At 52.0% G+C, this 15,365-nt stretch overlaps 1 gene segment (V, D, J or C); it reads left to right on the forward strand.

Moving 5' to 3' along the window:
* The window catches only part of LOC131752099 (Ig gamma chain C region-like), a 141,458-nt gene extending 126,376 nt beyond the window's left edge, over nt 1–15,082 (forward strand). The window contains 4 exon segments of the C gene segment in view: nt 13,398–13,691; nt 14,023–14,067; nt 14,203–14,532; nt 14,617–15,082. Coding sequence covers nt 13,406–13,691; nt 14,023–14,067; nt 14,203–14,532; nt 14,617–14,942 — 987 coding nt within the window.
* The last annotated feature ends 283 nt before the right edge of the window (nt 15,083–15,365 follow it).

The following is a 15,365-nucleotide window of genomic DNA, read 5'->3' on the forward strand; positions in this document are numbered from 1 at the left end:
AAAATTAATGCACAGAAATCTCTGGCATTCCTATACACCAACAATGAAAAGTCAGAAAGAGAAATTAAGGAAACACTCCTATTTACCATTGCAACAAAAAGAATAAAATACCTAGGAATAAGCCTGCCTAAGAAGGCGAAAGACTTGTACTTAGAAAACCATAAAACACTGATGAAAGAAATCAAAGATGACATAAACAGATGGAGAAATATACCACGTTCTTGGATTGGAACAATCAACATTGTGAAAATGACTCTACTACTCAAAGCAATCTACAGATTCAATGCAATCCCTATCAAACTACCAATGTCATTCTTCACAGAATTAGAACACAAAATTTTACAGTTTGTATGGAAACACAAAAGACCCCAAATAGCCAAAGCAATCTTGAGAAGGAAAATCGGAGTTGGAGGAATCAGGCCCCCCGACTTCAAACTATACCACAAAGCTACAGTAATCAAGACAAGTATGGTACTGACACAAAAACAGAAATATAGATCAATGGCACAGGACAGAATGCCCAGAGATAAACCCACGCACATATGGGCACCTAATTTACGACAAAGGAGGCAAGAATATACAGTGGAGAAAAGACAGCCTCTTCAATAAGTGGTGCTGGGAAAACTGGACAGTTACATGTAAAAAAATGAAATTAGAACACTCCCTAACACCGTACACAAAAATAAACTCAAAATGGATTAAAGACCTAAATGTAAGACCAGACACTATAAAACTCTTAGAGGAAAACATAGGAAAAACACTCTTTGACATAAATCACAGCAAGATCTTTTTTGACCCACCTCCTAGAGTAATGGAAATAAAAACAAAAATAAATACATGGGACCTAATGAAGCTTAAAAGCTTTTGCACAGCAAAGGAAACCATAAACAAGAGAAAAAGACAACACTCCGAATGGGAAAAAATATTTGCAAATGAAACAACAAAGGATTAATCTCCAAAATACACAAACAGCTCATGGAGCTCAATATCAAAAAAACAAACAATCCAGTTAAAAAATGGGCAGAAAACCTAAATAGACGTTTCACCAAGGAAGACATACAGATGGCCAAGAGGCACATGAAAAGATGCTCAACATCACTAATTACTTGAGAAATGCAAATCAAAACTGCAATGAGGTGTCACCTGATACCAATCAGAATGGCCATTATCAAAAACTCTAGAAACAATAAATGCTGGAGAGGGTGTGGAGAAAAGGGAACACTCTTGCACTGTTGGTGGGAATGTAAATTGATACAGCCACTATGGAGAACAGTATGGGGGTTCCTTAAAAAACTAAAAATAGGGGCTTCCCTGGTGGCGCAGTGGTTGAGGGCCCGCCTGCCAGTGCAGGGGACGCGGGTTCGTGCCCCAGTCTGGGAGGATCCCACATGCCGCGGAGCGGCTGGGCCCATGAGCCATGGCCGCTGAGCCTGCGCGTCCGGAGCCTGTGCTCCGCAGCGGGAGAGGCCACAGCAGTGAGAGGCCCGCGTACTGCAAAAAACAAACAAACAAACAAACAAAAAAAACTAAAAATAGAACTACCATACGACCCAGCAATCCCACTACTGAGCATATACCCCGAGAAAACCATAATTCAAAAAGAGACATGTACCACAATGCTCATTGCAGCTCTATTTACAATAGCCAGGACATGGAAGCAACCTAAGTGTCCATCATCGGATGAATGGATAAAGAAGATGTGGCACATATATACAATGGAATATTACGCAGCCATAAAAAGAAACGAAATTGAGTTATTTGTAGTGAGGTGGATGGACCTAGAGTCTGTCATACAGAGTGAAGTAAGTCAGAAAGAGGAAAGCAAATACCGTATGCTAACACATATATAGAGAATCTAAAAAGAAAAATGGGACTGGGACATAGTTTCAGGGCAAGAATAAAGAGGTAGACGTAGAGAATGGACTTGAGGACATGGGGTGGGAGGGCGAAGCTGCGGCGAAGTGAGAGTAGCATCAACATGTATACACTACCAAACGTAAATTAGATAGCTAGTGGGAAGCAGCCGCATAGCACAGGGAGATCGGCTCGGTGCTCTGTGACCACCTAGAGGGGTGGGATAAGGAGGGTGGGAGGGAGGTTCAAGAGGGAGGGGATATGGGGACATGTGTGTGCATATGGCTGATTCACTTTGTTGTGCAACAGAAACTAACACGGTGTTGTGAAGTAATTATACTCCAGTAAAGATCTATTTAAAACAAAAAAGAAAAGAAAAGAAATCAGTGGGGTAGTAGAGGACACTCCAAATCCCATTAGCACTGAGATCAAAGGAAATTCAGACACTGAGTCTCCTTCAGGTGCCTCCTACTAATGTTTCCAGGATGCGGAACTTCATTTCTAGGAGCACTCTTCTGGGTTACAGGTCATTCAACATGGGAGGATCCCCTTTCTAAGCCAGATGGGCTGAGAAAGGGGAAGCTTAGGTTTTGCTGTAACACTGCCTGGCCTTTATATAAGTTGGGGGTTGGGAAAATGTTCTAAAATGTGTCTCTTACAGTTAGATCTTTTTGCCACAGGATGGCAAAATGTACTGAGGTTCCCTATGTTCACGCCTTTATGGCCCTTTATCATAACCCTGCTCTACGTGGCTCCTATAATAAAAAGCCTGAGGAATCAAAACAAAAAAAACACCTCTCCTTACATTCTAAATGATCCTCTTTTAACCACCACCACCCCGCACCCAGCTCTCAGCGGGGAAACTAAGCTTCTCCCACTCATGCAAATTCCCTCCAGATTCTTCTGGTCAAACTAAGACCCCCACCTCCCCAGAGGGACAACCCCTGATGGGACAGTGTATCAGCCAGCCTGCCCCTGTTATTGGGGCCAATTTGAGCACTATTTGGTCTATATTTTAGCTATGAAACTATGACTACAAAAAAAGAAAGATGATTTTTTTTTTTTGACACTGGATGGCCACAATATTCTTTAGACTCTGGAGAAAGTTGGTTAAGGTAAAATGCTTTTGAAATTACAAAACTGGTTCTTTTTGCATGTGCAGTTAAAGAAAGCTAGCTTGTTAAAACACATTTTTTCAGAATTCTGACCCTGAGAGAACAAAAATATGCCTAGGGGAAAACTTGAAATTAACTCTTATGCTGTCCTTGAAATACAGACATGGCCCACTTTGCCTGAGACTTCCGCCTTTGATTAATTAGTAGAACTTCAAGCCAAGAAAAAGAGAGAGAGAGAAAGAGACATTTAAACCTCAAGTGGAAACTATGAGATATCTGTCTGGATATGTTTATGCCTCAGTATGTGTCTTTGTCTTTGGATAATGTTGCTGAGGTTAATTTGTAAATGAGCTCTATTTACTTGGCTTTTTCAAAGTAAGCACTTACAAATCAAGCAATTCTAAATAGAAGAGATACTAAGCTAAATAAATTTCAGGTTCACACGATCTGGGAAATATTCAGTGTTGAATCTCTTACAACGTTTGTACATTTTGGAAATAATTATGTTTTAGTTTTTCCAGAGTTTTGGCAACTTGAAACTTTAGAGCTTTGCTAAATCAGGTCAAATGAGAAGAACTCATTAAAGGTCTAAATCATTTTTGAGATAAAATACTGGAATATTGATTCCTGAGCAAATCTAAATTTACCTTTTGTCTTCTTACAAGAGGGAAACTAAAGATGATTGGCTTTATCAGATACATGCCTTGTACCACATTGAGAAAAGAAATTGTGCTGTGTGAAAGTGCATGTTTTTAGAGGTTATGGAATATGTTCTTAAGGTTGCCAATCAGAAAATGCCAACCTGACAAACAGTTCACCATTGCTTTCTTCTTGGTTTTCACTAGAGATTATGGTTTTCAAGGGTTAAAAATTATAATACATCATTAAAGCTACTAAAAAGATAAGGGAGGGACTTCCCTGGTGGCATGCTGGATGAGACTCCACACTCCCATTGCAGGGGGCCTGGCTTTGATCCCTGGTCAGGGAACTAGATACCACATGCATGTCACAACTAAGAGTTCAAACGCCACAACTCAGGAGCCTGCCTGCTGCAACTAAGACCCCACACAACCAAATAAATAAATAAATAAATATTCCAAAAAAAGGATAAGGGAAACATTTCGGTGTGTGAAGCAAGTAGAATATATGTTGTCGGTGATAGAAGATATGAAGACTGGAATTTGGTTTCCTCTCTCTGTTAAGAGAACAAAGTTTCCTTGGAAAGCTGCCTTTGGTAACAGATTGTATGAATTTATTTGCCTTTAAGTGATTTATATTTGCTTTTAAGATCTTTTGTCACTTTGGTTGAGTAAATAAGTATTATTTCACAATGACCTATGATTCTATTTGACTAAGTGTTTTAAAACTTTTTGATATTTTTAACAAACTTCCCAAGAGTCAAATTCTAATTAAAGTTCTTCTGACCTCCAGCTAACTTTGAGGTGCTTCAGAAGACCCCTGGAGTATCTCAAAAAATATATATTAAACTACCTGGGATTATTTGACAGATTAAATTACAGGAGAAACATTGTTAAATAAAAGGTAATAACAACAGAATCTGTAAAGATCATGGCACATGCAGATAAAGTTCAGTCCACTTCTACAAAAAGGTTAACCCCTCATTGTCAGACTTCACTGACAGACTTCACACATTCACAGACTTCCCTGCCATCCTGATGTGCTTGTAGCATGGCCGTGGTCTACTCCAAAACCAGAGCAATTGAAATGGGTCAACGATAACTGTATATTAAACAGTCAGGGCTATGGGAAATCCAAGATGGCTGCTTGGCTTTTCCCGGCTCTCTGGCAAGCCTCATTTTTTATGTGATGGGTTAAAGCCTTCCCTGGCTGCAAGGCTGATGCCCTCACAATGAAAAAGGAAATGGTTAGAAAATGTGTTTTCCACTGGGGGTACACCTTCTATAATCTCCAGTGATCAAGGCACCCACTTCACTGGACAAATCATACAAGCCTTAACCAAAAACCTTACACATTCCTTAAAATTATCACCGTCACTATCACCCTCAACCATCAGGCAAGGTCAATAAACTAATGGAAAAACTGGACTCAAACAGAACCAAAACTAATTACATGGGATCCAATGAACTGCTAAATATGATTATAATTTTTATGACTTTTGTCTGACATATTACTGGCTTCTAATCTTTGTTTTTCTGATATAGAGAAGCCCTTCTCTTCAAGCTACTTATGGTTTACAACAGTTAGGTGATTTACACCTGTGGGTAGAATGAAAACGTTTTTCTTTTCTCTCTGCCTGGTCCCTCCAGAAATTGGAGACACTTGGTTATGAGCAGCCTTATCAGGTGAATAAAAAAGACTGTCTCCTGACATGTACAGGAATCTCCAAATATTTGGGGGACCTCTAGAACAGAGAAATCCACCAGGCCAAGTGTGATGGCAGGACCTTGGCATGGCTTTCTTGGCCTTGAGAGGCCTTTTGTGAATTTAGTCTGAGACTCCTTCTGAGGAATTCCACCAGAGTCAGTATGGAGGAGCCTATGTGGTCAACGGGCCAGGCTTATTTTAAAAACAAACTAGTCTTGATTTGGCTGTGTTTAATGGATATGAGGGTACTTTAGGGGGAAAGAAAAAGAGGATTATGTTTCACTAAATATTAAATTCTAGATTTGTTAACTAAGGTGTTTACTAAAACCCACTTCCCAGATGGTCCCTTGCTGTTACGTTATATTGCTACAAGATTTACCTAAATTATTAAAAGGACACTCTAAATTTGTTTCTGAAGCTTAACTTCATAATCAGTCTTTGGAAAAAGATCTCCACTATCTACAAAGAGGAGATTAACACCAGGCTATGGTCATTTAAGTTTAAAGGAACCAGCCTAGTAATACTAGAAAAAACAGACTAAGTCAGACAATCTGGGGATATACTGGGCTGCACCTAATGAAAGTTCTTGACTTACATTCTTACTTATGACCTTACTAATACATTCTGACATATGACCTTACTAGTACTGCTAGCTATTTTATTTTTTATTGCCTGTTTTACAAAATCATTCTTTCTTACATTACCAAATGTGTGACTGAGCCTCTGATAAAATGATAATATATAGTCCCATATGAGATCAATGATTGTAATAGTGTAACTCTAGGTATGGGAAGAAACCACAAGAGGGAAGAGTTTCCTGGACCATAAGAGACTAGTAAGACAAGTGGTCCAGAGACTTTTGGCTACTGTTAATAAGGCCTAGTCCAGTAACAGCACACTGAGTGGCCTGTCAAAGAAATCTTTGCCAGAACTGGGAATGAGCATTTCCAGTAGCACTGTGGGACAAAATGGTCGTGAAATGCCCCCCAGACCTTGGTCAAATTCATGACCATGAAGGGACCGTGCCAACTGGAAAGTGGCACTTGTTGCCTACCTCTACCAGGATTAAATCATGAGCCACTATGGCTTCTAACCTTCAACATCCCCTGAACGGAGTTCAAGGTGGAGTTCAGGAAAGAGGCAGTCTGTGCTCTGGAAAAAACTGACAGAACAGGCCTTCAGATAGATATTCCAGACAAGGATTTTTAAGAGCCAAAATTCTTGCATCTTCTCATACTAGAAAAACACTGAAATCATTAATGGTGACAACAGTTTGGGCTATTAAGGAAAAAACTACAATTAAAAGTCAAGATGGAAGAACTGTGGCTCAGACATCCAAGGTAATACTAGGTGACACTATGCGTGTGATTTCAGACAGTCCTTGTATTGCTGAGAACTTAAGTTTTATGAGCTGTGTCAGATCTGAGGTCATCAGCTATTCTCAAGACAACACCAGCTGGCAGCTAGTAACTGCAGCCTTACGTTTGCAAGGTCTCCTTTTGTGCCTATTACATTTTAGACAATGAAATTGCTTTACATCAGATGGTAACAAGATGAAAAAACATGTATGATGACAAATAGCTCCTGTTATTTATGTGTTAATACCACATTCAGCATTAAAACCGACTTAGATAGAACCAGATAAGTGGCCACCTGGCTACAAGTCTCTTCGAAATGCCGGGTCCAGTCTGGTTTTCAGACTTATTCTCCTGAAAAGAAATGAGATCGATTTTGTCTATAAACATTCAGGTTGCCCAACTGCTTCTAACTGGGCCTGTTACACCTACATCAGTCACAGTGGGCTAATAAAAAAGACGTTGCGACCAAAAAACCAAAACAGAAGCAATATTGTAAGAAATTCAATACAGACTTTAAAAATAGTCCACATCAGAAAAAAAAAAAAAAACTTTAAAAAAATGTATATAACCGTGCCAAAAGCTCCATTCCTTTGGACAGGGAAACCCAAGCACTGACACTACCCGGACCACCATCAAAAAATGTTATGAAACATAACCTGGTTCTTACTCCTACTTGGGCCCCTGGTTACAATCATTCTTTTACTGATCTTTGACCCCTGCCTTCTCTTAACCAATTTGTTTAGTTTGTTCTCTCTAGAACACGGCAGTCTTCTAGACAAGATGACAATAATGCTAAGATTCCAGCCACTCCTCAGAACAGATCCTGCCAAAATAACAACAGAAGTCACCCAGGAGCCCCTTAATAAAACATGGCAAGAGCTCCATGACCCCCAACTAGGTAGGATCTGCGAGCCCCATGCCAGCCCGAAGAAGCTGCAGAAGACACACGTTCACCCTTCATCTTCCCAATAAACTGTCACGGAGTTCACGCCTCTCAGGGGAGATTTGGGGTAAGAAATAGATGGGCCCCTGGGCTTAGCAGTTGGAGCTTGCCAAGCAGAGTAAACTGCAGCTCTGTTGTCCCTGACACTCCAAGGACAAAGTCAGCGGCAGCAGCTGAGCCCTGCTGGAGTAAAGAGATAAGACGACCACGTCTCTCGCTCCTGAGGTCAGGGAAAGCTCCCCGACCGCACATGCGCAGGAAGCCTCCTCGGGGGTCAAAAAGGGAGGGGGTGTCACCCCATCATGTGTCGTCAAACTTCCCGTTAGCCTTCGCGTTGGAATCTTTGTGGTCAAAAAGATACGCACTTGTCGGGAGGGCCCTAGGACAGGTCAGATGTGGGAAAAGAGGCAAAGTAATGGGCCAGAGGAAGACAAAGATCCGGGAGATGTGCCCCGTACCAACCATCTGAGCACCGCTTTACTGCCTTCATCAGGGAGGGCGCTCACACCCTCTCTCTCCAGGTGACTATTTCTGCCTTGCTCCTGTCTTAAATAAACTACTTCTCTATCCCACATGTTGTGCTGTGCTTCTAATAATAAACTTTATACCTGCTTTTTACAGTTTTTGCCTCCTTGAAACATTTTTGCTTTCAAACGGGGCAAGAGCCAGGGCAACGTTGCTTCTAGCCTCCAGCCCCAGGTTGTCTAGCAGCTAGGATTCCTGGTTTTCATCCAGGATACCCGGGTTCAATTCCTGGGCAGGGAGCTAAGATCCCACTTCAGGACTGCTCCCTGTTGTCTCTCCAAGAACAAGACCTCCACCCATGGCACTTCTGGGTTGGGGGCTACGGTGTCTCTCGGGATCCCCAATCCCAGACCTAATGCTGAAGCTACGGGACGGCCCAAGGGGTGCACACAGGGTGTAGTGTCCACTGCAGCACGCAAACGAGATACTGGGGGTCAGTGTCCCCCAAAGCTGGGACGACCAGTCTCGGGCCACACACAGCACTGGACAGGCTGCACGTTCCCTCGCACCTAGAGGGCCATTTCCGGGCCCCAGTGACCATCGTGAGCTCTGTCCCCTGGGGGACAGCTGAGGCCAGGATAAGAGCTGCCCTGTCAGCTGTTGGGGACACGGAGGGAGCCAGGGAGAGGAGGAGGAGGGGAGAGGCGGGAGACGGAGGTCTGCAGGGGAGGCCACCCCGGCAGGTGGGCAGGACGAGGCAGGGGCTGGGCTGCAGGCCGCGCCCAACCACACACCCCCCACGCTCAGGAGAGGTGCCCGCCAGGGTTGGGACACCCAGAGAGCTCAGGCGAGGGGCCGGTACCCGGGCTGCGGTGGGCAAACCAGGTGTAATCCCTGCAGAAGGTGGAAAGCCGGGACAGCTGGGGTTCCCACTCTGTCCCCTGGGTCCAAGGGCACCGCTCACCACGCCCCACACACCCACGAGAGACTCCCCGGCTGCATCTGGACTCCCCAGGCCCTCGGAGACAGAAACCACCCAGAAGAAAAGGGAACTTCAGGAAGCAAGTCGTGCCACCTGGTTTCAATCCACTTCTGAGTATTTGCAGGGTTGTGGGCAAGGAGTTCACACTTCCAGGAACGGGTTACCAGTCCTAGGAAGCAGGGCTGCAGACACAGAGCACAGCCCTGAAGAGCCACATGTGGCTGGGGCCGGAGCAGCGAAGGGCGTGGTTCCCTGGGCTGCAGGGGAGCGAGTCCACCACCCCCACCCTTGGTGAGTGGGGTCTGAGAGGATCAGGACAAGAGAGTGCAATATGGGGGCCACGGAGGGAAGGCTGGCCTCGGGGACCCCACAGAGCGGCTGGAGCGCCAAGCAGGCGCGGGGAAGGCGGGCTGCCCAGGGCTCGCCGTGCTGGCCCAGGGCAGGGGCTCAGGAGCCCGGGCAGGGCCATGTCCACACCAACAGGGCTGCAACCCTGGGGCGGCAGAGCTCTGCGGGGCTGCTGGGCCTTCGAGGAATGAGATGGGCTGGGGGCCGGGAGCCTGAGGGCTTCGCTCGGCCAGATGTGCTGCAGGCACAGGGCGGGGCTGCGGCTGAGGACGAGGCCAGGATGGACAGGTGGGTCTGAGCGAGGACAGAGGGGAAGGAGAGGCCGCTGGGGGAGGGTGGGTCCCGTCCAGGACAGCGGAGCCGGCTTGAATCCCAGGGCAGTGACAAGCGGGGAGGCGGCAGGTCTGGGTGGGGTCTGGGCTCCTGTGTGCCCAGAGCTGGCCGCACAGGGGCTGAGCTCGCAGCTGCACTGGCTACACCGGGGCCGGGGGTGGGGACGCAGAGGGCAGATGACCCGGCGCCTGGAGGGAGACGCGACCAGAGGAGGATCCCGGGGGTGCTGGGAGAGAGAAGAGGGTGAGGCTTGGAAGGCCAGGACCTCCTCTGGGAGGGGCCCACGGTGGGACAGGGGCTCTGCCAGGGGAGAGTGCACCAGAGACAGGCTGGGCACCTAGCGATTCCGGGGAACAGAGCTCAGGCCCGGGAAAGAAAGGAGTCAGGAGTGCAGCTGCGCCAAGGTGAGGGCTCGGACGGGGGCCAGAGGGGCACGGGTGCTGAGGGCCGGAGCTCCAGGAACAAGGGGCAGGGAGGCAGCAGGGGAGCAGGGGGCTGCAGGGCAGGGCCCCAGGGGCTGCCTCAGGGGCTCTGGGAAGCAGGTAGAGCTAGTGTAGGTGAGCCTGGGGCTGTGAGGGCAGGTGGCTGCCTGGGAGCTTTGGGGGAGCAGGTAGAGCTTCTGCAGGAGAGCCCGGGGTTGGGAGAGCAGGGAGCCGGGGGCGGCCTCAGGGGCTCGGGGAGCAGGTAGAACTTGTGTAGGTGACCTGGGGCTGGGAGGCAGGGGACTTCCTGGGAGCTTTGGGGGAGCAGGTAGAGCTAGTGTAGGTGAGCCTGGGTCTGGGAGAGCAGGGGACTTCCTGGGAGCTTTAGGAGAACAGGTAGAGCTTGTGCAGGTGAGCACGGGGCTAGGAGGGCAGGGAGCTATCCCGGGAGCTTTGGGGCAGCAGGAAGAGCTTGTGCAGGTGAGCAAGGGTTTGGGAAGGCAGGGAGTTGTCCCGGGTGTTTTAGGGGAGCACGTCAATCTTGTGCAGGTGAGCAGGGGGCTGAGAGGGTAAGGGGCTTCCCGGGAGATTTGGGGGATCAGGTAAATCTTGTGCAGGTGAGCACAGAGCTGGGAGGGCAGGGGGCTGCCCCGGGACCATTCGGGGAGCAGTAAAACTTGTGCAGGTGAGCCGGTGGCTGGTAGGTCAGGGCCCCGGCGCTGCCTCGGGAGATCTGGGGAGCAGTAGAGCTTGTGCAGGTGAGCACGGGGCTGGGAGAACAAGGGAGCCAAGGGCGGCCTCAGGGGCTCTAGGGAGCAGGTAGAGCTAGTGCAGGCGAGCCTGGTGCTGTGAGGGCAGGGGACTGCCTGGCAGTTTGAAGGGAGCCAGTAGAGCTAGTGTAAGCGAGCCTGGGGCTGGGAGGACAGGGGGCTCCCTGGGAGCTTTGGGGGAGCAGGTAGAGCTTCTGCAGGAGAGCCCGGGGTTGGGAGAGCAGGGAGCCGGGGGCGGCCTCAGGGGCTCTGGGTAACAGGTAGAGCTAGTGTAGGTGAGCCTGGATCTGGGAGAGCAGGGGGCTGCCTGGGAGCTTTGGGGGAGCAGGTAGAGCTAGTGTACATGAGCCTGGGGCTGGGAGGGCAGGGGGCTGCCTGGGAGCTTTGGGGGAGCAGGTAGAGCTAGTGTAGGCGAGCCTGGGGCTGGGAGGGCAGGGGGCTATCCCGGGAGCTTGGGGGGAGCCGGAAGAGCTTGTGCAGGTGAGCAGCAGTTTGGGAAGGCAGGGAGCTGTCCCGGGAGATTTGGGGGAGCAGGTAAATCTTGTGCAGGTGGGCACAGGGCTGAGAGGGCAGGGGGCTGCCCCAGGACCTTTCAGGGAGCAGCAGAGCTTGTGCAGGTGAGCAGGGGTTTGGGAGGACAGGGACCTGCCCAGGACCTCAGCAGACCAGATACTGGGGTGAGTAGGAAAGGCTCATAGGGTTCAAGGGACAGTTGGTGCTGTGGGCCCAGTGCTCCAGGGACAGTGGGCAGTCCGATTCCAGGTGAGCACAAGACATGAGGACACAGCATCCTGGGAGCTTTGGGGGACCAGGTAGAGCTTGTGCAAGTGACCACAGAGCTGGGAGGGCAGGGGACTGCACCGGGATCATTTGGGGAGCAGTAGAGCTTGTGCAGGTGAGCCGGTGGCTGGTAGGTCAGGGCCCCGAGGCTTCCTCAGGAGCTCTGGGGAGCAGGTAGAGCTTGTGCAGGTGAGCGCGGGGCTGGGAGGGTGGGGGCTGCCCTGGGACTTTTGGGGAAGCAGCAGAGCTTGTGCAGGTGAGCTCAGGGTTGGGAAGACAGGGTCCTGCCCAGGACCTCAGCAGACCACGTACTCGGGTGAGCAGGTGTGTAGGCAAGTGTCAGAGGGTGCAAGGGCCATTTGGTGCTGTGGGAACAGAGCTCCAGTGACAGTGGGCAGTCCGACACCAGGTGAGCCGATGACATGAGGACACAGCATCCCTGAGCTGAGCCCAGAGATCTGAGCCAAGGGGCTGGAGGGCAGGACGCAGGGCAGCTGGAAGTGGGGCCGAGCAGGGAGTCCTACAGGAGACTGGGCTGGGGGTTCCCCTGGGTGGGCCGAGGGCCCAGGCCCGGGGAGGAGGGCACAAGGGCAGAGAGGACTCAGGCCTGAGATGCTGAACCGGAGCCCAGCTGGGCAGAGGTAGACACTCGATGGACAGGAAGCCCGGGCTCAGCTGAGGGGCCAGGATGAGGGGCCGGAGGCAGGTGAGGGAGCATCTGGAGGAGGGGAACCTGAGTGCACAGGGAAAGGAGAGCAGCCTTTCCGCTGGAGCTCGGGGGGCTGGGAAGGCCGGGCGCAGGGGGCCACCCCAAGAACTCAGGGGAGCAGGCGGGGTTGTGCAGGGCAGCAGGGGGCTGGGAGGGCCGGCGCTGCCCCAGGTGACCCAGAGTCAGGGGAAGAAAGGCCGAGGAAAAGGGAGCCCTGGGCTGCTGGGAGGGGTCAGGCGGACGGCAAGGCCGGGTGGAGAGGGGACCATGGGAGGGACGGTGTCTGGGGCTGAAGGGGCCGGGGCATCACTGAGGGACCTGATGGGCTGCAATTCATGGACCCAGGGTTCTGAGTTTTCCAGGCGTCTGTCGGGGCTTGGGACAGCAGGGTACGACGTCCCAAAGTGAGATGGGGTCGACAGGGCAGTGGACCTGCCTGAGGGCATAGGAGGGGCCCTTTCAGGGCTCCGAGGGGGCTGCAGGTCTGGGCTGAGCAGACCAGGGTTCGAGGGGACAGGTCCGGCCGGGGAATGGGGCTTGGGGTGCTGGCACCCTGCAGGAGAAAATGGCGACGGGCAGTGCAAGGCTCCCAGGGATGCCAACGGGGGGCAAACAGAAGGCCAGGACAAGGGGACAGGAACAGAGCAGGGCAGCAGGCTAGGGAGCAGGAGCCACTGGTCAGGGCGCAGACCGAGGGAGTGGTCAGGCCAGGCACCCACAGGAGGGTAGGGGCCCCGGGGGTCTCTAATCCAGGTGGTCGCCCAGCCCTGACTGGGCTGCTGAGTCCAGGACCCACAGCTGCAAAGGCAGAGGACCGCAGTGGCACAGGCCATGCCAGGCCACTGGGCTTCAGACTCTCTGGAAGCACATAGTCTCTGGGCTCAACGGTGCCCCAGGCCTGCACACCTGATGCCCTGCCCGGACCCTCGCAGGGGTGAGGCCCTGGCAGTCACACAGCTTCCTCTCTCACAGCCTCGCTCATGGCCCCGGAAGTCTACCCTCTGCCCCCCAGCTGCGGGGACACACCTAGTTCCACAGTGGTCGTGGGCTGCCTGGTCTCGAGCTACTTCCCTGAGCCAGCGACCGTGAACTGGAACTCGGGCGCCCATTCCAGTGACGTGCACACCTTCCCATCCATCCACGGGTCTTCGGGGCTGTACTCCCTCATCAGCACTGTGACCGTGCCTGCCAGCACCTCATCCGGCAAGAGCTTCACCTGCAACGTAGACCACCCGGCCAGCGACACCAAGGAGGAGACGCACATCGGTGAGAGGACGGGCGCAGGGAGGGTGTCCACTACGAGACGGGCTCGGGGTCAGCCCTCCCACCTGAACGGACCGCACACCAGGGATGGTGAATCCTGCCCAGGGTGTCACGGGAGGCCTGTCTCTCTCCCTCACCTGAAGGCCTCCCAGGCTCAGGGAGGGCGTCCTCTGGGCGTTTCCACCAGGTCCAGTGTGGGCACAGGCTGAACGCCACCCCGAGCCCCTGGGACCACAGAGGCGGGCACAGGTCTCATCTGTCAAAACCTGGCCCTGCCCTAAGCCCAGCCCCGGGCCGTCCCCAACCCCGGTAACCTCTAGTCTGTTCTCTGCAGAAATCAACGGCCCAAACCCCTGTACCAGGTGTCCCCAATGTCCAGGTAAGTCAGCCGGCCTCACCCTCCACCCCTCAGGGGTGGACCACGCCCACGCGTGGCACTGGGGTGGAGGGATGGATGGGTGCCCGAGAGGAGGTCCACCCAGGGGCTGACCCCCCACCGTGTCTCCCTGACCAGTCCTTGAGCTCCCAGGAGGACCGTCCGTCTTCATCTTCCCCCCGAAACCCAGAGACACCCTCACAATATCCCGAACCCCGGAAGTCTGCTGCATGGTGGTGGACGTGAGCAAGGAGGACCCCGATGTCCTGTTCTCCTGGTACGTGGACGATGTAGAGGTGCACACGGCCAAGACGACGTCAAGGGAGGTGCAGTTCAACAGCACGTACCGTGTGGTCAGCACCCTGCCCATCCAGCACCAGGACTGGCTGACGGGAAAGGAGTTCAAGTGCAAGGTCAACAACAAAAACCTCCCAACCCCCATCGTGAGGACCATCACCAAGGACAAAGGTGGGTCAGGTGGACGGGGGCAGGAGGGTCCCTGGGGGCCGGTAGCAGTGACCATCGTGCTAACAGCCACCCTTCCCCCCACAGGGCGGCTCCGCGAGCCGCAGGTGTACGTACTGCCCCCACCACAGGAAGAGCTGGCCGAGATCTCGGTCAGCTTAACCTGCATGGTCACCGACTTCTACCCGGGCGACATCTACGTGGAGTGGCAGAGAAACGGACAGTCAGAGTCAGTGGGCAATTACAACACGACCCCACCCCAGCTGGAGGACGAAGACTCCTTCTTCCTGTACAGCAAGCTCAGGGTGGACAAGAAGAGCTGGCAGCAGGAAGACACCTACACGTGTGTAGTTTTTCACGAGGCTCTACACAATCACAACACGCAGAAGTCCATCTCCCAGTCGGGTAATTGAGCCACACGGCATTGTTGCCCCAGCCAGCCCTCCCTCCCCTTGGGCTCTCAGGGTCCAGTGAGAACCTGAGCCCCAGCCCTGTGTACGTTCCTCCGGGCGCCATGAAATAAAGCACCCAGCGCCGCCCTGGGACCCTGCAATGCTGTCACGGTTCTTTCCGAGCAGAGCCCCAGGGATGCCGGGCCTGCGTGGGGCAGGGGCGAACCCGGCTCTGGGTCACAGTGTCACCACCAGTGCGGGAGAGCTGGTCCCACTGAGGGCCGGACCCAGAGGGCACGGGTCTGTGCAGGCCACCTGAGGGCTGCCCGAGGCCGGCGAGGGCCTCTCCTGGAGGCGACAGCTGCTCCGGCCACCCTCCGCCCAGCAGCTGCTGGGGCTAGGGTGTGTGCCCGGAACGGGAGAAGCCCACCAGAGACCCCCCAG

The sequence above is a fragment of the Kogia breviceps genome, chromosome 3, assembly GCF_026419965.1.
Source record: "Kogia breviceps isolate mKogBre1 chromosome 3, mKogBre1 haplotype 1, whole genome shotgun sequence".
Classification (NCBI taxonomy): Eukaryota; Metazoa; Chordata; class Mammalia; order Artiodactyla; family Physeteridae; genus Kogia; species Kogia breviceps.